The sequence below is a fragment of the Scyliorhinus torazame genome, chromosome 5, assembly GCF_047496885.1.
Source record: "Scyliorhinus torazame isolate Kashiwa2021f chromosome 5, sScyTor2.1, whole genome shotgun sequence".
Lineage (NCBI taxonomy): Eukaryota > Metazoa > Chordata > Chondrichthyes > Carcharhiniformes > Scyliorhinidae > Scyliorhinus > Scyliorhinus torazame.
Genome location: NC_092711.1, coordinates 152,767,931 through 152,789,453, shown reverse-complemented (window position 1 = coordinate 152,789,453; position 21,523 = coordinate 152,767,931). Strand labels below are relative to the sequence as shown.

Sequence of the window (21,523 nt, the reverse complement as noted above, 5' to 3'; positions counted from 1 at the left end):
TCATGAACTATCCTCCTTCCTCAGAATTAAAATAATCAGTTCTGTTCTCTAAATTCAAAGAAAAACAAGCATTAAAGTATTCAGCCTTTCACGGTGCTGAGGACACAGGTTCGATCCCGGCTCTGGGTCACTGTCCGTGTGGAGTTTGCACATTCTCCCCGTGTCTGCGTGGGTCTCACCCCCACAACCCAAAGATGTGTAGGGTAGGTGGATTGGCCACACTAAATTACCTCTTAACTGGAAAACAAGAATTTGGTACTCTAAATTTTAAAAATAGATTAGTGAATGAAAATCGCTTATTGTGGCAAGTAGGCTTCAAATGAAGTTACTGTGAAAAGTCCCTCGTCGCCACATTCCGGCGCTTGTTTGGGGAGGCTGGTACGGGAATTGAACCCGCGCTGCTGACCTGCCTTGGTCTGCTTTAATAGCCAGCTCTTTAACCCTGTGCTAAACCAGCCCCAGTTAGTGTCGTCTAATGTGTTATTATTTTTTTTTCCAATTACGGGACAATCTAGTGTGGTTAGTCCACCTACCCTGCACATCTTTGGGTTGTGGAGGGAGGGGGGGGGGGAGGGGGGTTTGGTGAGGGAAGCAATGGCCATGCAGACACGGGGAGATTGTGCATAATTTGTAATGTTTAAAAAGAGTCACTTTATTTCCCATAATGCGAGGGATAATCCCACAAAGAATTGATACCTTAGAGGGCCGGTCAAGTGGCTCGGCCCAAAACAAGGGACTATGATAAATAATATTAATAGATGACCATCATCCTGTTTTAAACCCCAGATACCAGCCAGGTCCAGCAAAATCGAGCTGGTTGACGTACATAAGGGGGAAGAAACTGTTAATAATGTCATTGGAGGGACTTCCAGTGGTGGCCATGAGCTGAGTGCTCACATGAAAGTTGGCTCTCGCATGAAATCTTTGACTACACACTTTTAATCCCAGCAAACATTCCCACAGCCTGACCCCCGTCAACCGCACTGACAAGAAGAATGGGAAAAAGTCCGTCGCCCAGTCGAAAAGCCAACAAGGACAAGGGGAGGGAAACCTCAGCCTGGGAGCCGGCAACCACATGAGGTGGGGCTGACCCCACAGAGCTCCCAGTGCAGACCCAGGCTCTGATGGACCAGCTTATGGGCTTCATTACCATTTGGTGCTCCAGAGACACAGGGAGGAGTTGAGAAGAGACCTCCAGGCAGCTGTCGAAACAGCAGCAGAAGCTGCTGCGGCCCCCATGAGGGAAGCAATGGCCAAGACGGAGCGGAGGCTCGAGGTCCGGAAGACAATGCAAGAGACCTTAAGAAAGGTGCCATGGATCAAGGGACCAGGTCGTGGCACTTGAGGCCAAGGTGGCGAGCCTGATCAGGGCCCAGGAGGAGCTAAAAGGAAATGTCGATGGCCAGGAGAACAGATCGCGTCAACAGTACTTGAGAATTCTGGGGCCGCCGGAAGGAACGGAGGGGAGGAACCCAATGCAGTGCGTAGCGGTGATGCTCGGAAAGCTGGTCAGCGAGGAGGGCGTCACCAAGCCCCGGAAGTAGACCGCGCGGACAGGTCACCTCCCCATAGCGGGGGAGCCACCGCAGGCGCTAACCGTGAGGCTGCACAAGTCCCAGGACAAGGAGCGGAGGTGGGCGAGAGGCGTGAGAGGGTGCAAGTGGGAAGGACATTCCATCTGTTTGTACCAAAACATTGTGCCGACCTGGCCAAGAGTCGGGCCGAATTTAACACCGCCATATCCGCCCTGTACAAAAATGAGGTGCAGTTTGGCATGCTCTACCCTGCCAAGCTATGGGTTACATATCATGGGAAGGAACATTATTTTGATGCCCCGGAGAAAGGCAACACATTTGTACAGAAGAACGGACTGGGCAAACAGCGATAGAATGCAATGGCCAGAACACGGGCTGCAAAGGATGAGAGGGGCAGGGGCAAACACAAGCAAAGGTGCGGAGAAAGTGGGATAAGCAGACGGGGGTTAAATAGGGGAACCTGGCTAAGGGGGTTGCCACTACACTAGCGAGTAAGCTGGTGTATGGGAGCATAGTGAAGGAAGAGGCTGCCGCATGCCTCCCAGGAGGGAGGGAGCGTCTGGCAGGAGGAAGGGAAAACAGAGAAATTCAGGGCAAAAAGAGCAGTGGTCCAGGGTTGCATTGAAGAGGGAGAGCCAAGGGGGAGGGGCACCAGGAGGGGGAGCACAAGGGCGGGGGAACAGGGAGAAACAGAAGGGGGAATGGAGGCGGGTAAAGGGCTGGTTATAACAGACAACACGTGGAGATGGTGAAAAAGAGGACGTAGTCAACGGCCATCTTGAATGGCCTGTGAGCAAGGGCAGGCTCAAACGGACAAGGCCGGGACCACAAGGTGCATATGGTTGACCCCATAGCAGCGTGCTTCGGGGGGTGGGGGGCGTTGGGAGCATCCAGAGAGCACAAAGTCTCACTCGATGTTGATGACCTGCTCCTCTACATGTCGAACCCCCTAGCCAGCATTCAAAAGCTAACTGGACTCCTCAGGGAGTTTGGCGTCTTCTCAGGTTACAAACTCAACCTGGGAAAGAGCAAAACCTTCCTGGTAAACCCCCGAGGGGGAGGAACAGAGCTGGAGGAATTGATATTTAATAATGTGGCCCAAACCAAGTTCAGGTACCTGGGGATCCCAGTGACCCACAACTGAAAGAGGCTCCTCAAATGGAACCTCTCCAGCATGGAGGAGGTGAAGAGGGACCTGTAAAGATGGGGCTCACTCCCTCTTTCCCTGGTGGGAAGGGTACAGACAATTAAAATGAATGTACTGCCTAGGTTCCACTTTGTGTTCAGATCACTCCCAATCTTCATCCCAAATGCTTCTTCACCAGGTCGATAAGTTAATCATGATCTTAATTTGGGGAAGGGGGGGGGGGGGGGGGGAAAGAGATCCTAGGGTACGTCAGAGTATTTTACAACGGGGGCGGCATGTGGGAGGCCTGGCCCTACCAAATCTCCTATTTTACCACTGGCCGGCAAACGAGGAGAGGTGAGGGAGCTAAGGGAACTGGAGGCTGGATCCGAATGGAGGAGGCCTACTGCATAGGGACGTCTCTCCAAGCGCTGGCCACCGTACCACTCTCCATCCCACCCCCCAGCCCCGCCGACCCCCACCACACCCACTTCAGGTGCCCAGCGGTAGTGGCCACCCTAAGGACATGGAACCTGTTCAGGCGGCATTTCGAACTGGGCGAGGTGTCCATAGAGGCCCCCAGCTGCAACAACCACAGGTTCACACTGGCGAAGGTAGACGCCACATTTGGGTCATGGAAGGCAGACAGAGGGACACTGACAGGAGAGAACATGGACAACAGACTGGTAACCATGGGGAACTCACAGAGAGGCTCCAACTCCCTTAAGGGAATGAGCTCAGGTGCCTGCAGCTGCCTGACTTTCTCTGTAAGGACCATAAGACATAGGAGCGGAAGTAAGGACATTCGGCCCATCGAGTCCACTCCACCATTCAATCATGGCTGATTTCAACTCCATTTACCCGCTCTCTCTCCATATCCCTTAATTCCTCGAGAAATCAAGAATTTATCAACCTCTGTCTTAAAGACACTCAACGTCCCGGCCTCCACCGCCCTCTGTGGCAATGAATTCCACAGACCCACCACTCTCTGGCTGAAGAAATTTCTCCTCTTCTCTGTTCTAAAGTGACTCCCTTTTATTCTAAGGCTGTGCCCCCGGGTCCTAGTCTCCCCTGCTAATGGAAACAACTTCCCTACATCCACCCTATCTAAGCCATTCATTATCTTGTAAGTTTCTATGAGATCTCCCCTCAACCTCCTGAACTCCAATGAATATAATCCCAGGATCCTCAGACGTTCATCGTATGTTAGGCCTACCATTCCTGGGATCATCCGTGTGAATCTCCGCTGGACCCGCTCCAGTGCCAGTATGTCCTTCCTGAGGTGTGGGGCCCAAAATTGCTCACAGTATTCTAAATGGGGCCTAACTAATGCTTTATAAAGCTTCAGAAGTACATCCCTGCTTTTATATTCCAAGCCTCTTGAGATAAATGACAACATTGCATTTGCTTTCTTAATTACGGACTCAACCTGCAAGTTTACCTTTAGAGAATCCTGGACTAGGACTCCCAAGTCCCTTTGCACTTCAGCATTATGAATTTTGTCACCGTTTAGAAAATAGTCCACGCCTCTATTCTTTTTTCCAAAGTGCAAGACCTCGCACTTGCCCACTCTGATTTTGTTGTATCAGGTGTTTACTTTAGTCATGTTTAAACATTGGGAAGTTGAGATGGAAGGGAAGATAGAAATGGAGTTGTATGTGTGAAAACATGAACGAATGAGAGATAAAACTAAAGTGTAACATGGCCTAGACTTGAATGTCTGCTTCCGCAAGGTGGGGTATGATTAGGAAACGTTTTGTGATCCAATTTACTGAGGCTTCATGGATCACAGGGGGACTGTAGCCGGACGGCGAACTGCTAAACATCTACCAAGCATGATGGGAAAAGTAGCTAATCTTACACAAGCATAGGGACTGTGAAAACAGCTGCAGTTGTTTTAAAAACCTGTGGAACTGATGTTCCACCAGCACATTCACATTGAGGAGGAGAGGCCGTTCAGCTGCTTTCACTGTGCAAACAATTTTAAAACGTCATCTACCCTGCTGATACACCAGTGAGTTCACACCTGGGAGAGGCCGTTCACTGTGCGGGAAGGGATTCACTCAGTTAATCAAATTGCAGACACACCAGCAAGTTCACACTGGGGAGAGGCCATTTACCTGCTCTGACTGTGGGAAGAGATTCACTCTATTACACAACCTGTGGAAACACCAGCGACTTCATAAGTTTTCACAGGGATTGGATCCTGCTGTTATTGCTGCCGTTAATGACATCCACACTGAACCATGTTCATTCTGACAGTAGGTGAATTGGGAGGGATGGATGGTTTCTTTCTGCTGAACTGCCCAGTCTCACCACTTTGCTCCCAGCCTCAAAGAGCATCCGTCTCCTTTAGGCATTTGAAGAATGTCATTCAAATGCTTTTTGTGTTCAAGTGACAAAGTTTGATTTTCCTGTTTGGAGCAACTGGGATCTTGGGCATCAGAAATAGAAGGATTGAGAACAAGAGCAGGGACGTTATGCTGAAGCTTTCTATAGCTTTGGTTAGGCCACAACTGGAGTATTGAATCCAGTTCTGGGTCTTTAGGAAGGATGTGAGGCTCCTTGAGAGAGGGGAGAGGAGATTTACCAGAATGGTTCCAGGGATAAGGGATTTTAACCACCAGTTTCGTTGAAGAAGCTGGGGTTGTTCTCCTCAAACTGGCGTTGCTTAAACCAGTGTATTTCAAACTTTTTTCCCGCGACCCACTTTTACCAAATTACTGATCTTTGGGACACACGCCGGCTGACCTTCACGATCATTATTGCTTGCCTTTAATGTGACGGGTGAGCCTGTTTGGTCCTCATGATCTGACTTGCTTTGCTATTTAATGTTACATTTTGATAAGGACGATAGCTGACGATTTAAGTTCTCGCTGCATCTTTTGAAAAAAATCAAGAGGTTTGTCCTCGAACTCGCCATGCATTTGAAGATTTGACGGTTTAATCTTTCATTTGCCAGTACTTCCCTGCATAGGGAAACCAGGGGCTGGTTTAGCACAGGGCTAAATCGCTGGCTTTGAAAGCAGACCAAGGCAGGCCAGAAGCACAGTTCAATTCCCGTAACAGCTTCCCCGAACACGCGCCGGAATGTGGCAACTAGGGGCTTTTCACAGTAACTTCATTTGAAACCTACTTGTGATAATAAGCGATTTTATTGTATTTATTTTTTATATAACACACAAGGGCTTTGCATCCTGAAGTTCATTGACACAATTAAAGCCATATCTCAAGAAATCATCTTTATGCAGCTTTGTTCCCGATTTCAGTTTCTTCTTAATGAGGCCCTGAGGCTCTGTATTTATCTCACACCAGCACTGCTTTGTCCTGCCGTGGACTCTCCTGCGAAGCTCTCTCCAGTAGATTCAGTTGTGAGATCCTGGTCTGTTTGTGTTCTGCCCTCTCTTCCTTATTGCAAAATAATCCATCTTCAGTTCTTCACACAGTCATGTTGCTTGCTTGCTGGGAGCTACAAAATGGAGGAATCTCTGCTCCACGATTTCACACCCAAAGCATCAACGTACAGGGCACATGGCGTCAGTGTACGTACCGGACGCGTGACCTTCTCACCACCCTCTGGCGGAAAGACTCCATCGTTCATACTTAAAAGCCAGTCACGGTCGACATTCTTTTATTTTTTTTAACTTTAAAACTTTATTTCCAATACCTGATTTTTCCAAGTTTATGACTTTATAATTACTGAAAATTAAAACATTTTCAGTTGAACATGCGCATCCTTACATTTACACACAAACTTTGTTTTAAATATATTCCCATTTATTCAGACATTTAAACAAGTACAGAAAAAAGTACAATCTTGTTTTTACTTTGCAAATTATGACTTTAGACAAGATGAGGTAACTTGTCAAACACACACAATGTCACAATATTTCTCACTGTTTCCACTGCATTGCACTATCTAAACATCCAAGTCATCTCCTTCTTCATTTCTCACTAAAAGCACTTACTTCCTCGTTTCCAGAGAGTGGTGACACAAAGCGATGACTGTGTAAGTTTCTGTGTAAGTGATGACTGTTAATATGTGTCGGCTGTATTGACTGTATTGATCGGTATTCCTCGCCAACAAACCTGGCCTGGCTTCGCTCCCACTGTGCAGTAGCTGCATCCACCCCAGTCACAGACTGCTGACCACTGCCCGATCAGGACTTCACATTGTGGGAGTGCAAGCAGACATTGTGCCAGCTGTTGACCAGCTTGACCACAGAGCCGCAGGTCGCGTACTATCGATCGGTGGAGGGGGACGAACTGAGCAGCGCGCAGAAGACAAGCACCAGAGTGGAGCTCCAAGCTGGGTCCACCACTGTTACCATTGTGCACCCATGTGGATGTCTGTCAGCCCCTGTCCCCATCCCCTGCGTGCGGTGACCAGCACACAGTCCAGCCTCGAACCCCATGCCCCCAACACCGCAACCAATTGGAGACTGCCCGCAGCAGCATTCCTATAAGCTGGTCACGGCTGTTGGGGTCGTCTTCCTATGATCGGTCATGCAACAACTGATCGCTCCACGACCCTCCCGACACCTTCCCGTGTCCCACCCATGGGTCGCGTTGGTCGCTGAAGGAAACCAACTGGTTCTGATAGGTTAAAAAGGTTAATTAATGATCCTTTGATTGTAGATTTTTAAAAACTTAGTTCAAAAGTCATTTTAAAATGGATTCCATCATGACAGTGCAAAACTGTACAAATTTAACATCAGTTTACAAAGCACACAGCTTGCAGAAATAAGTAAAGTGAAGGCACAGCATTTGAAACAGTTTGCAAATGAGCTAAGCAAATGCCACATTTCTACTGAAGGTCAGGTTGACATTAGAGTTCATATGAGCCTTCCATTGTTGGAAAGAAGGAATTATAGGATAAAGCACATACCAGTCCATGATAAGAACAGATTTTGCATACCAATGCCCACTAAAGAATTCACAGATGCAACATGGCTGGTAATTCTAAGTTAATGTTGCATATTGAAGATTGACAACCCAATTATCGAACCAAATATATTGAAGACTCATCCAAACCAATCAGCATGTTACAGGGGCAGGAATAGATTGACTTTGGCTGATAACAAATTCCTTAAAGGTAATAGTTTTAGGCTATTATTTCATTCTAGAATCATCTTATACTTTTGCCTAGCTATTTACTATCTTTATTTCGTATTTTCATATTTTCATTCTACTTCTAATCTGCACAGCTGTTTGCTTCGAGCAAAGAAACCATTACTGTATTTTGAATTCCAAGTCGTTTGTAAATTACTAAGTACGATCATCTCAAGTAAAGCTTTCAGCAGGGGCCTGAATTGAGAACATTTTGATTTTGTAACCACAAGAAGATTACTCTCTTTATAATCAATAGATACCAATAAAATTTAATTTTGCATCCGAGAAGTCTAGTGCAAATTTCTGCCTCGTTAATTGTATAGAAGAATACAGTAACACAAAGGCACTCTTCATCAGTCGCAACCCTGAGTTTGAAAAACCCTGCCATAACTTAATGGTACAAGAAATAAGGGGACACAGATTTCAGGTTTTGCAGAAGAGTTATATCTCTATCACAGCATTGTCTCGATGGGCTGAATGGCCTCCTTCACAGCCCCATGATTGTGATGTTAAGAGAAAATTTTCAGCTGTACCACTCTCTCTAACCCCCCCCCCCCCCCTCCAAATGCCTCATCTCTGGTGCCATTCTCATAAATCTCCTCAGCACTCTCTCTGAGAACTTTATATTTTCTTAAAGTGTGGGGCCCACAAATAGGGTTCCATTCTAGAGGGATAGAATTGAAAAACAGGGAGATTATGTTCAATTTGTTCAGAATCAGGGTTAGACTACACTGGGAGGACTGTCAACATTTGTGATCTCCATTTAGAAAAAGGAACTAGAAGCACTGGAGAAGGTTCAACAAAAATTCACAAGAATAATACCAGAACTGAGAGCATTTCACCCTCAGGAAAGGCTGGGGCTGCTTTTCTCTAGAAAAGAGAAGACTGAAGGGTGACGTGATGGAAGTCTTTAAGATTATGAAGGGGTTCAATAATCCAATAGGGTTTTCATGAGAATCCTCTTTACCCAGCGAGTGGTGAGAATGTGGAACTCACTACCACAGTGAGTGGTTGAGGTGAACAGCATGAATACATTGAAGGGGAAGCTAGATGCATACATGGGGAGAAAGGAATAGAAGGATATGCTGATGGGGGAGATGAAGAGGGGTGGGTGGAGGCTCTTGTGGAACATAAATACTGACAGAGACCAATTGTGCTGATGCGCTCCAAGGCTCAAAGAGCATCAGACTAATGAAGATTTTGACCAATGGATGAGCGAGTTATTGACACAGAAAGAAGCCATTTTGAACTTGCTGTCTCCAAAAGAGAATCCAAAATGTTGGAGTCTGGGAAATGAACTGAAAAATGAAGCTCCGCCTACAACTGAGCCAGAAGAAGAGAGTTTAAATGTGGGATTGACCAGGACATTCCCTTTGGATAGAAACAATGGGGAAACTACACACATGGAAGAAAACAAAGTTCAAAAGATGAATTCTGAACAGACTGTATTCGAAATTGAACTTGAAAACTCACATCTGAGCAGCAATGAGGACTCTCCTCTCGCAGAAGGAACTTTGGATGATAATTATTGTAAGAAGAAAGCTTTCAGAAAATATAGCAAGCAACAATGTTTTCCATCTTAAGTGAAATGTGATTCCTAGACATGGAATTCAGCAGTGTGCTGTTAGCAAGATGGACTTATGAATGTGAAGGGGACAATGGAGGGAAATATTATGTCTTTACCAGATTATCAGATATTTAAACACAGGAAAACATAGGAACAGGAGTAGGCCATTCGGCCCCTCGAGCCTGCTCCACCATTCAATAAGATCATGGCTGTTGTTAAAATATACAGAAGGGTGTAAGTTGTAATATTCTAAATGGGGTATTACGAGGGTGATACATTTTAATTTCTTCCTGGGGAAGATGTTGTGAAGATCTAGTTTCATAATTCATGTTTAAGAATTATAACTTTTAGTTTGGGAATTGAATTTTTTCAAATTTAAGATAAATGGAAAACCTGGGTTGAGAATGTTACAGAAACACCCTCAGGGAATTCGCAATCACAAGGTGTGGCCCATGTTGACTTAAGAAGTCAAAGCTGGAAGGGTAAGATCTGTAAAAGGGCAGCTGAGCTCTTTTTGCTTGAGACCTGGAGACATCGGGTCTGACAATTACTGTCCTGTCTTTGTTACAGAGGTGAATTCTTCATGCAGACCACCGGGTCGAAAGGTATGATTTTTGAAGCTGAACGCTTTAAACATCTGTTGGACATCCCAAAGAGTCTGTGTTACCATGGGGATAAGTGATTCAGGGTGGAGCCTTGGTTTGAATTCTGGGTGTTTTTCATGGAAAGCTGGCAATCTGCAGTTCGCTTGGAAGTAGTCAGCTGTGGGACCAGGAGCTGTGAGACCAGAAGTCAAGAGAGCCGTGAGGAACCAGGGGTGTTGCTAATGTTTAAGTCTTTTCGTAAGAAGGTAGTGAAGCCCACGTTGGACTGAGAGGTCCACAGTTTTGAGGTATTAAAGGAAAGTTGGAGGGTTGTTCATCCGAAAGCTAATGGAAGGACCTCCATAAAATCTTGGCTAGCAGGGGCACGATGGGAATTCCAGATATAATTGCCATCACTGTACATATTGCAGACACCTATTTATTTATCTGCGATCACATAATCTCACCTCACAGAAAGAGGCAGTTCGGCCCATCGTGCCTCTGTTGGCTCTTTGAAAGAGCTACTTAATTAGTCCCATGATCCTGTCCTTTCCCCATGAACCCTGCAAACCAATCCCCTTCCAGTATTTATCCAACTCCCTTTGCTGAATCTGCTTCCACCAGCCTTTCAGACAGTGCATTCCGGATCACAACACCTCATTGTGTAAAGATTTATCTTTCTCATTTCCCCTCTGGCTTTTATGTCAATCACCTTAAATCTGTGTCCTCTGGTTAACAATCCTTTTGTCAGTGGAAACATTTGATGTAAACCATTCATGATCTTGTCCAAATTCAGTTAAAAGAAAGGTCCTGAACAGTCCCATTGTTCTGCCCATGGAACAATTTACATAAAAGCTTACATTCAATAAAATTAACCCAGTGACAGCAATGAGCAATTGTCTGCTTAAAACAAGTCTGATTCCAGATTGGGTAATGCTCATTCACGTGTTTAAAGTGGGTTTCCAGAACGGTCTTGAGCTAAGTTGGATTCTAGTCCTGGAGATACTGAATGTCTCTGGGGCAATTTTGCAAAATGACTGTTGGCTCAGGAATCGGAGGAAGATTCACAGATCCACATTGAATGGTCGCAAATTCAGGAGATGAAAATCACTTGTGTCTTTCATCAGCATACTATCTTTAAAAAATAAATACGGATAAATATTTATTATTTCAGAGTCCTGTCTTGCCTTTCTTTCAAATTGAAGCATTTTAGAGCGTCAATTTGGAACTGAGTAATTGGCACCTGTAACCAAATTAAATTGAGCCTAAATATTAATTATATACCCCTTAAAATCTGACAGAGGAACTCTGGAAAGTGCAAGAAAGATTCACGAGGATGATACCAGAACTGAGTTACAGGATAGATTGAACAGGCTGGGGATATTTTCTCTGGGAAAGAGAAGGTTAAAGACTGACCTGATAGTGATTTTAATGGGTGTGATGGGGTTGACATCATCAAGTCAAGAGTGATTACAGGATATAAATTCCAAACTGACAGTTCCCGTTGTCACAGAAAATGCTGTCCGCCACACACTCCTTTCTCCCTTTTGATTTTAAGACTAATTAATCCCACTATTCTCCTCCTGCTTTACCCCCAGTTCTCATCCCCTGAAGGTGCTGATTATCGGGTTCAGTTTCACTCCCACCTATTATCCTCCCCAATATGTTAGCCACACTGGGCTCCGTATGAATAATGGCGGGTACAGCTCCCACAATCCCTCACGCTCGGGAAACCGCTCTATCCGCCGCGCAGGCGACTCGGAATGCGCATGTCCAAGGGAGATGGAAACTGTGCATGTGTGGAAGTTGCACCCCCCCCCCCCCCCCCACACGCACACGACAATCCGGCTGAGATGTTGACCAATGGGAAACTTGGAGGACCGGAAGGACTCTGGTCCTCCAGCCGGAGTGCGGCCTTTCTTGAGAATGAAGATTGAGTCAAAGACTAAAACGTCCTCCTGTCTCCAACATCTGTGAGTAAAACACTTTATTTTCTCCCCCTTTCCATTTATTTTCTCATTCTGACCTTCAATTAGTCACTTGCAGCAACTGAAGGGAAAGGAAGTGAATCCAGGGAGGGTGCAGACACTGGAAAGCTTGGTCTCTCTCCCTTAAAGACATTGACATCCTTTGCTCCCTCAGCTTCACACATTTATTTGTCTGGCTAAAAGGATGGTCTCTTTCCTGATGTTCACAATTAAAGGGCTGGTTTCCCCCGGAGATGGCTGACAGTAAATTAATATCAGACAGAGAAATGTCCAGTATTGTTATATTATGCAGATTAGATATATTATTTATGGTTCTGTAATAAAGTACATTTATTATTTCTAGTTGTGTAACATTGTATTGTCGCTACATTTTATATTTCCAGACACAGAGTCATTGAGTCACCGAAGCAATCCATTCTGTAACTGACAGGAGAAATGTTTGTGATTTTGTGAAACCTGTTTTTGTTGTATCAGCTATTTAAAGTCGAATTTATCACGTCTATTCAAATATTGGCCATGCCAGTGATGCCGATATCTTAAGAAGGATAAATAAATTCAGAGTGTTGTGGATGTTCAGTCACTGAGTTTGTTCAAGACAGAGAATAGAGGAATTTTGGATATTTTAGGAATGAACGGACTTGGGGTGAGCGCAGGGATGTGAAGATCAGCCGTTATCTGATGAAGTGGCATAATAGACTTGAGGGGCTGAATGGCCTCCTGCTGTTCCAGTTTCTCATGTTCTAATGTTATAAGAATTATCAGGAGTAAACAATGGTGACAGAAGGAGCGGGGGAAGTGAGGGTGCATGGGGAGGATTACAGTCAAAATGGGGAAACAACTGAATCAAATATAAAATGGTCTGTTCTGAATTTCTGTCCTGTACTGACAGTGATGACTTTTGAAAACACCTTTTACAGGATGTTCGAAGAGGACGATTTACAGACAGAAATCTCAAACCAAATGTCAAGATATGGCATTCACTCAATTCATCAGGATCTGAATCTCAAGGGTGAATTTTTGTGTGACTGGAAAAGCACTGAGACGCACACACCTGAGTGGGAGTGTTCCAGTGCACTGACTGTGGAAAGAGCTTTAACCAGTTATCCAGTCTGAAAAAATCACAACGTTCCCAGCAGGGAGAGATTGCACCTTTGTTCACTGTAAAGACGAGGCTTCAATTGATCGTTCAACGTGGAGATAAACAAGGACACCCACGCCATGGGGAAACCGTGGACATGTGGGGACTGTGGGAAGGGATTTTGTACCCCATCTGCACTGGAAACTCATCGACGTGGTCACACCGGAGAGAGGCCGTTCACTTGCTCTGTTTGTGGGAAGGGATTCACTCAGTTATCTCACCTGCAGACTCATCAGCGAGTTCACACTGGAGAGAAGCCGTTCACCTGCTCAGAGTGTGGAAAGGGATTCACTAATTCATCCAACCTATTGGTGCACCAGCGGGTTCACACCAGGGAAAGGTCATTCATCTGCTCTGAATGTGGGAAGGGATTCAGTGATTCATCCACCCTGCTAACACACCAGCGAGTTCACACTGGGGAGAGACCGTTCCCCTGTCCAGAGTGTAGGAAGAGATTCACTCAGTTATCCAATCTGCGGAAGCACCGACAGGTTCACACTGGGGAGAGGCCATTCACCTGCTCCGAGTGTGGAAAGGGATTCATTCAGTTATCCAACCTGCTAACACACAAGAGAATTCACACTGGAGAGAGGCCATTCTGTTGCTCTGGGTGTGAGAAGGGATTCAGTGATCTATCCAACCTGCTGGCACATCAGCGAGTTCACACCGGGGAGAGGCCGTTCATCTGTTCTGAGTGTGGGAAGGGATTCACTCACTTATCAAGTCTGCTAAGACACCAGCGAGTTCACAAGCGATGACAGGTTGGATTCTGCTGTTATTGGTGCTGTTAATCACATCCAGGACTGAACCATGTTCATTCTGACACTTGGTGAAGTGGGAGGGTCGGAGGGTTTCTTCCTGCTGGACTGGCCGGTCTCACAACTTTGCTTCCAGTGGGCTGATGCTCTTTGAGCCTGGGAGAGAACATTTCCACTGAAATGATCCACAAAAGCTGATGACGGACACTTATTTTATCCTGGATAATAAATAGTGTTTTTCCTAACACAGGTAGATCTAAAATAAATATGTTCATAAGAAATGGGACTTTAAATTCATGATTCTTTTGAGCGTATGTATAGAAGTTTTACAGAATCAGGAGGAGGAGTCAGGGGGTGGGAACCTATGTCAGGATTAAGAGCAGGGGGAATCAGAAACACAAGAAAAATACTGCAAAGAGAATAAAAAAGCAGAGAAACCAAGGGCCTGTATCAGGTAACGACATTGTAATAAATAGTAAGGACCGGTCAAGGAATGTTAAAAGTACTATCCTTTTTTCCCCATAAATTTAGGGTACCCAATTATTTTTTTCAATTAAAGGGGAATTTAGCGTGGTTAATCCACCTAACCTGCACATCTTTGGGTTGTGGGGGTGAAACCCACGTAGACAAAGGAGAATGTGCAAACTCCACACGGACGCTGACCCAGGGCTGGGATCGAACCCGGGTCCTCAGCGCCGTGAGGCAGCAGGGCTAACCACTGTGCCACCCAAGGTTTTGTACTTGAATGCTCAGAGCATTTGAAATAAAATGGATGCATTCGCTGTGCAGACGGATGTCAAGGGGTCTCACACAGCAGATTGCTAAATCAAAGGGCATAGGATTACGGGTAGTGTCTTGAGATGGATAGAAAGCCGGTTCGCTGGCAGGAAGCAAAAAGTTGGAATGAATGTTTTTTTCCGATTGGCAGGCAGTGACTAGTGAAGTGCCACAGGTACTGTGCTGGAACCCCAACTGTTCACATTATATATTAATGATTTGGACAAGGGAAATAAGTTTGCAGATGATGCAAAGTTGGGAGAAGATGATCTGTGAGGAGGATGCAGAGATTATTCAGCAGGATTTAGACAGGCTGAGTGAGTGGGCATATGAATGGTAGTTTCAGTATAACCTGGATAAATGTTAGGTTAGCCACTTTGGTAGAAAAATAGGAAGGCAGATTATTATTTCAATGGGTGTTAATTGAAAGAGGTGGAGACTCAGTGAGACTTTGGTGTCCTCATGCATCAGTCGCTGAGAGTAAACGTGCAGGTATAGGGCGGGGGGGGCAGCACCCAAAACACTGGGGAAATATATAATACAACAGGGTGCAGGGCCCACGAGCAGCACCCCCAAAAGAAGGGCAAGTTCTCCTGGTGAGGCCTCACCACCCTCACAGCGCTGGGACTATCCACTCCCCCACAGGTGACAACGGGGGGGGCGGTTCTCAAGCCATGAAGTTACCATGCTGGGCACGCACGGTGACACAGTGGTTAGCACTGCTGCCTCACAGCTCCAGGGACCCGGGTCCAATTCCAGCCTCGGGTGACTGGTCTGTGTGAAGTTTTCACTTTCTCCCCGTGTCTGCGTGGGTTTCCTTTGGGTGCTCCGGTTTCCTCCACAGTCCAAAGATGTGCAGGTTAGGTGAATTAGCCATACTAAATTGCCCCTTAGTGTCCAAAGGGTTAGGTGGGTTTACTGGGTTATGAGGATAGGGTGGAGGTGTGGGCTTAAGCAGGGTGCTCTTTCCAAGGGCCGGTGCAGACTTGATGGACCAAATGGCCTCCTTCTGCACTGTAAATTCTGTGGTCTAATGATGCACTAACATAGGCCACACCGGCAAGATGTAGAGCACAAATGTACAGCCTAACCGCACTGTGTCTAGAACGATGCAAAATGTTTGTTTCTGTTACCATGGCGAATCCTGTGTTATGTTTTTGTTATTATTGTTACTCCTGTGTGGTTTTTTTCTCTCTGGGCAGATACAATTGCGCAGTCGGTGTATGTGGATGATAAGTCTGTCTGTCATAAAATGAAAATCTTTCAATAAAAATAGTTTTGTTTTAAAGTGAGTGCCCAAAAGCTTGGCAGATGGAAGATGATGTAGGAAAATGTAAAGTTATGCATTTTGGTAGGAGAAAGACGGCAGAACACTGCAGCACAGAGGGATTTGGGGGTCCTCCTGCATAAATCACAAGGTTGGCATGCAAGTTCAGCAGGTAATTGCCAAGATACATTGAATGTTGGCATTTATTTCAAAGGGAATGGAATATAAAAATAGGGATGTTCTACTAAAACTATACAAGGCAGTAGTTAGACCACACCATAAATACTGCGAGCAGTTTTGGTCCCTTCATCTAAGGAAAGATATACTATCATTGGAGGCAGTCCAGAGAATGCTCACAAGTTCGATCCAGGGTTTGAAGGGATTTTCTGATGAGGAGAGGTTGGGCCTGTACTAATTGGAGTTTAGAACGATGAGAGGCGACCGTATTGAGACAGGATTCTCAGGGGGCTCGACACGATAGATACTGAGAGGATGTTTCCTCTTGTGGGAGAGCCTAGGACCAGAGAGCATCATCTCAGAGTAAGAGATTGTTGTGTTCTTTGTTTTTGTCCTTCAGGATGGTGAAGGTTGTAGTGTTAACAAAGAACAGCAAGCAGCGTTTAACAAACAAAGCTAATTTATTACACTACACTGAATTAGATTCGAACATATTACTAAGGAATTAGACAAGTCAAGATGACACTACACTTCTACAACACTAAATTATTCTATCAGTTAAACTATCTCACACCTACTCTGTCTGGTTCCCTTCCACTCTCTCCCAGAAGTCAAGGAGGCCAGTGATATTTATATGGTTGCTCTATGGCACCATCTAGTGAGTAGAGTAGTAACATTACATTAACCCTTTATGTGCTTTATAAAATCCACATATTGTGATAGCCCCCTTTCTTTGAAAAATTTGATTCTTGCATTCAAAGTTACATACAGGCAGTGTAATGGCAATGTACAGTAATGAACACCAGTAAAAGTTATACGAGTTAAATCAGTGTTTTATAGTTCATAAATTGAGACGATCAGGTTTCTTCATTCATCTTGTTGATGTTCTCAATCCAACTGTCATTGAGTCAGAATTTTTCTTCTTTTGATTCATATTTGCATCAGTAAGTTGAGCATCAGATGATGAAGTACTGAGTTTTAACCAATGTCCAGGAAACCTACTGTTGGAAAACAATTGTTGAGGTTGAATTGGAGTTGGAGGTTGCTTCACCTTCAACAATGCACGACGATTTCTCCTGAATATCGAACCTTCAGATGTTTTTGCAAGATAGGAATGTGGAGCTGCCTGACTTAAAACACGATCCACCTGTTGGATCTTGTACACGTCCACAATCTCCTGGAACTAGCGGAATCAGCTGTTTGGCTGACTTGTAATACAAGCTTTGAGTTTGCTGCTGCTGTCTCATCTTGTTTACAATTGATTTATCATCAAGATTTGGTACAGTTAGGTTGGCAATGTTGTATGCAGCAGTCTGTTCATAAGAGGTTGCGCTGACGAAAGACCTGTCGATAAAGGAGCAGCTCTATAACTCAATAAAGCTAGCACAAAATCTAGTCTCGCCTCGTATGCTTTCTTCAACAATTTCTTCACGATACCTACACCTTTCTCAGCATTCCCATTGGACCGGGTCCATTCCCAACTGTCGAAACAAGGTCCATTGTCCCTTTCGACGATCAATGTTATCCCGTGTCTAGAAAAAACATCTTTTAGTTGACTTGATGACTGATTTTGAACTTGAGTTTGTAAGTTTAATCACTTCTGGATAATTTGAGTAATAGTCAATAATGACGAGGTAATCTTTGCCTTGAAAGTAGAAAACATCTATTCCCACTTTAGAACATTGAATTGTACAATATTCATCATTGGGAATTTATCTTTTTGTTAAGCAGACTAGTTTCTTTGACAAATGTCACAATCAGAAACATAATTTTAAATGTCTGAATTTATACCAGGGCAATATACGGATTGCCTCGCGCGTCATTTACATTCCTCAATACCCTGGTGTCCTTCATGGATCTGGGTAAGAATCTGTCTTCTCAACTTTGTAGGAATGACTATTCTATCCAGTTTGAGGAAAACTCAATTTACCACAGAAAGGCCATTTTTAACATTTCTGAAGCAAGAACGGCTTGCATTTGGCCATCCATCAGTCATGTGATGAATCATTCACTGCAAAACTTCATCCTTTGCAGTTTCTTCTTTAATTAATCTTAATTTGCAATCAGAAACATGTAGTGTGTCAGCTAGCATGTCAGCTTGAGCTTCTATCACCTGCACAAGATCTGGAATCTTATCTTCATTTCAGTAGCACGTGATAATGTATCTGCAAGGATCAGAACTTTTCCTGGAGTATATACTGGACAAAAATCATATCTTCTTGGTCTCATTAGGATTCTCTGTAATCTGGGCGAATATCATTAAGACTCTTGTGAATTATTTACACACGCGGCCTATGATCAGTCTCGATCACAAATGTAGGTAGACCATAAACACAGGGAAATATTTCAACACCCTTCACCAGACCCAAGACATTCTTCCTCAATCTGTGCGCAGCATTGTTCAGTGGGCATCATGGCTCGAGAAGCATATGCTACCGGTCTCCACAGATCATTTTGAAGTCTTCTGTAGAAGAACAGCTCCCATCCTGACTTGACTCGCGTCCGTCGAGATCTTTGCCTACTTTGTCGGATCGTAAAATGTGAGAAGTGGGGCTGAGGTCAGTGCGGGTTTGAGGTCGGACTTTTCCGTTTCATGTTGTGAAGTCCAAGAAAAAGAAAAATATTTCTTGATCAATTGTCGACGCGCTGTTGTCCTAGACGAATGGTTCAGAACAAATTTGCCAAGAAAGTTGACAACTCCAAGCATTCTCAAGACTGCTTTTTTATCTGTCGTAACAGGCATTTTGTGTATAGCTTTAACTTTAGCACTGTCCGGTTGTACACCATCCTTAGATATGGGATCTCCCAAAAACCCAGTTTGGAAATCCCAAATTGACACTTGGATTTGAGCTTCAATCCATACAAATCAATGCTTCTTAGCATTTGTAGTAGTCTGGAATTGTGCTCTTCTGGTGTTGCAGACCAGATAATATCATCGACGTACACCCGTACCCCACCAATACCTTCTGTAATGGTTTCCGTTGCTCTATGGAAATATTCTGATGCAGAGATGATTCCAAAGGGCATGCGATTGACACAATTTCTTCTGTACAGCGTATTAAAAGTACAGAGCTTTCTGCTGGACTTATCAAGTTGTAGTTGCCAAAATCCTTTTGAGGCATCTAACTTTTAAAAAACTTTTCACGTGTAATCTCTTCGCACTTAGGAATTGGATAGTGCTCTCGCCTGATATTCCAGTTCAGATCCTTTGGGTCTATACATCTTCGTAGATCTCTATTAGGCCTTCATATGCTTACCATGGAACTAACCCAACCAGTAGGTTCGATTATATGATGTTCAGTTTCTGCATACGGTCAAGTCCCTGCTTGTGACGTTCTTTGAGAGGGGCTGGTACTCTTCTCGGAGGATGTATTACTGGTGTAGCATTTTTTTTTAAGCTGTATTTTATAGGTAAACGGTAACATACCCAAACCAGTGAACACATTTGGAAACGTAGCTAGGATGTCCTGTATGTTATCTTGCTGTGAACTAACAGATCGATTGGCGCTGTGAATCCTTTTCACAAGATTTGGCATTGTTAATAATAATAATAATCGCTTATTGTCACAAGTAGGCTTCAATGAAGTTACTGTGAAAAGCCCCTAGTCGCCACATTCCGGCGCCTGTTCGGGGAGGCTGGTACGGGAATTGAACCCGCGCTGCTGGGTCTTGTTCTGGATTACAAGCCAGCTGTTCAGCCCACTGTGCTAAACCAGCCCCTAGCATCAACACCTTGTAGAGATGATTTATTGGCATCAACTATTTCAAATCGCACTGGCAGGTGGATATCATTGTTACTTACTGTTAGACAACACAACCCTCTTGTGCTGATGATGTTGCCACTGCAGTCCCTCAATTGGCATTTAGTAGCTTCAATTGGAGGAAAGGGGTGTGATACAGTGATCAAATTTGCATGAGCTCCAGTATCCAACTTGAAAAATATTTTGGACCCATTTACTTTCAATGATGTGTTCCAATCTTTCTTAATATGAACAGATGATATCTGCTTTGTCATTTTTCAGCATTATCAATCTTGTTGACTGCATCAACAAAGAATGTGTCTTCTAAATCGTATTGTTGTGCTTCAACATCGAAATGAGAACATTTTGCTTTGTTTTGCATACTTTGAATTTTCATGGCCTTGTTAAAAAAGTTTTGTGTATTAATTGGAGGCTTTTTTGTACTTGAACGGCACTGTGAAGCGTAATGATAAGTTTGCCAATGGCTGGGCATTTTATTCCTTGGTGGGCGTGGCCACAGCGAGCACACATCACCAAGCTGCTTATGTCATTTGTAAAATGGCTGCTAGCTGCAGCGCGTCATTTTTAAAACTGCGCCACAGCTGTAATGGCGTCAGCAACGTTGTCTTCTTTCGCGCCTTTTTCCCGGGACTGTATATCTGCAGACTGACTCGCGGCAAGCTCACTCACTCGGCACAAACATATTGCATCTTCTAACGATACATTGTGCTGCCTAAGCAAATGCTCACAACGTTTTTCAATTTTAATACCAAACACGATTTGGTTACTGAGGAGGGAATCAGTCTGCGCTCTTAAACGGAGCCTCCATAGGATCCATCACCACCTCCAAAATATCCATCAGACCCTCCTCAATATCCATCGCCACCTCCTCAGTATCCATCGCCACCTCCTCAGTATCCATCGTCACCTCCTCAATATCCCTCAATGAGCATCACTAAAAACATTTGCTCATTATCACATTGCTGTGTGTGGGATCTTGCTGTGTGTAAATTAGCTGCTGTGTTTCCTACATTACAACAGTGACTACACTTCAAAAGTACTTCATTGGCTGTAAAGCACTTTGGGACGTTCTGTGGGTGTGGAAGGCGCTAGAGTAATGCATGTTTTTAAATTGAAGATTTGTTATCTGATCTTGTTATCTGGAACTTAATTGATTTCAGCCACCCCCAACTTACCATTTAATAAATTCACTTTGGTTCAGACAAGACTTTAACCAATTAAGACAAAAGCAGAATTCTCTGGATAGTAAATTTTAAAATAAGTTTATTAAATGAAAAAGGTTTACTGAACAACTTTAAGACATTGACTTTTACAACTTCATGCGGGTGATCAGTCTGTAGAAGTGTAACCCTCTCTGGCTCCTTCTTTGACAGTAATTATTGTAGAATTCAGCCTCGGGAGTCTGGCTCCTACATTGACAGTAATTTCCTTGGAACTCGACCTCGGGAGTCTTCAGTACTTGGCCAGCAAGGAAAACATTCGGAACCTCTACTTTTATCCCCAAAGTGACCATTATCTCACGTCAGAGGATAATTTGGTCACATTTGGGACACATACAGCAACCGACCTACGCCACAAACCTTGGCCCGAACCCAAACCTCCTCAGGATTTCAAACAAATACCTCCACCCTACCCAGTCAAAGACCTTCTCTTGGTCCATTGGTACATTCACCTCTGGCACTCACCCCTCCACCTCCTCGCCCCAACAGGGTCATAATTATGTTCAACAACCT

General features: G+C 44.5%; 1 protein-coding gene across 1 annotated transcript in view; it reads left to right on the top strand.

Annotated features, from left to right (window-relative positions):
• LOC140422145 (uncharacterized) overlaps nt 1-21,523 on the top strand; it is a 52,286-nt gene that overhangs the window by 17,384 nt on the left and 13,379 nt on the right. Inside the window, 1 exon segment of the mRNA XM_072507145.1 lies at nt 13,219-13,361. Coding sequence (XP_072363246.1) covers nt 13,219-13,361 — 143 coding nt within the window.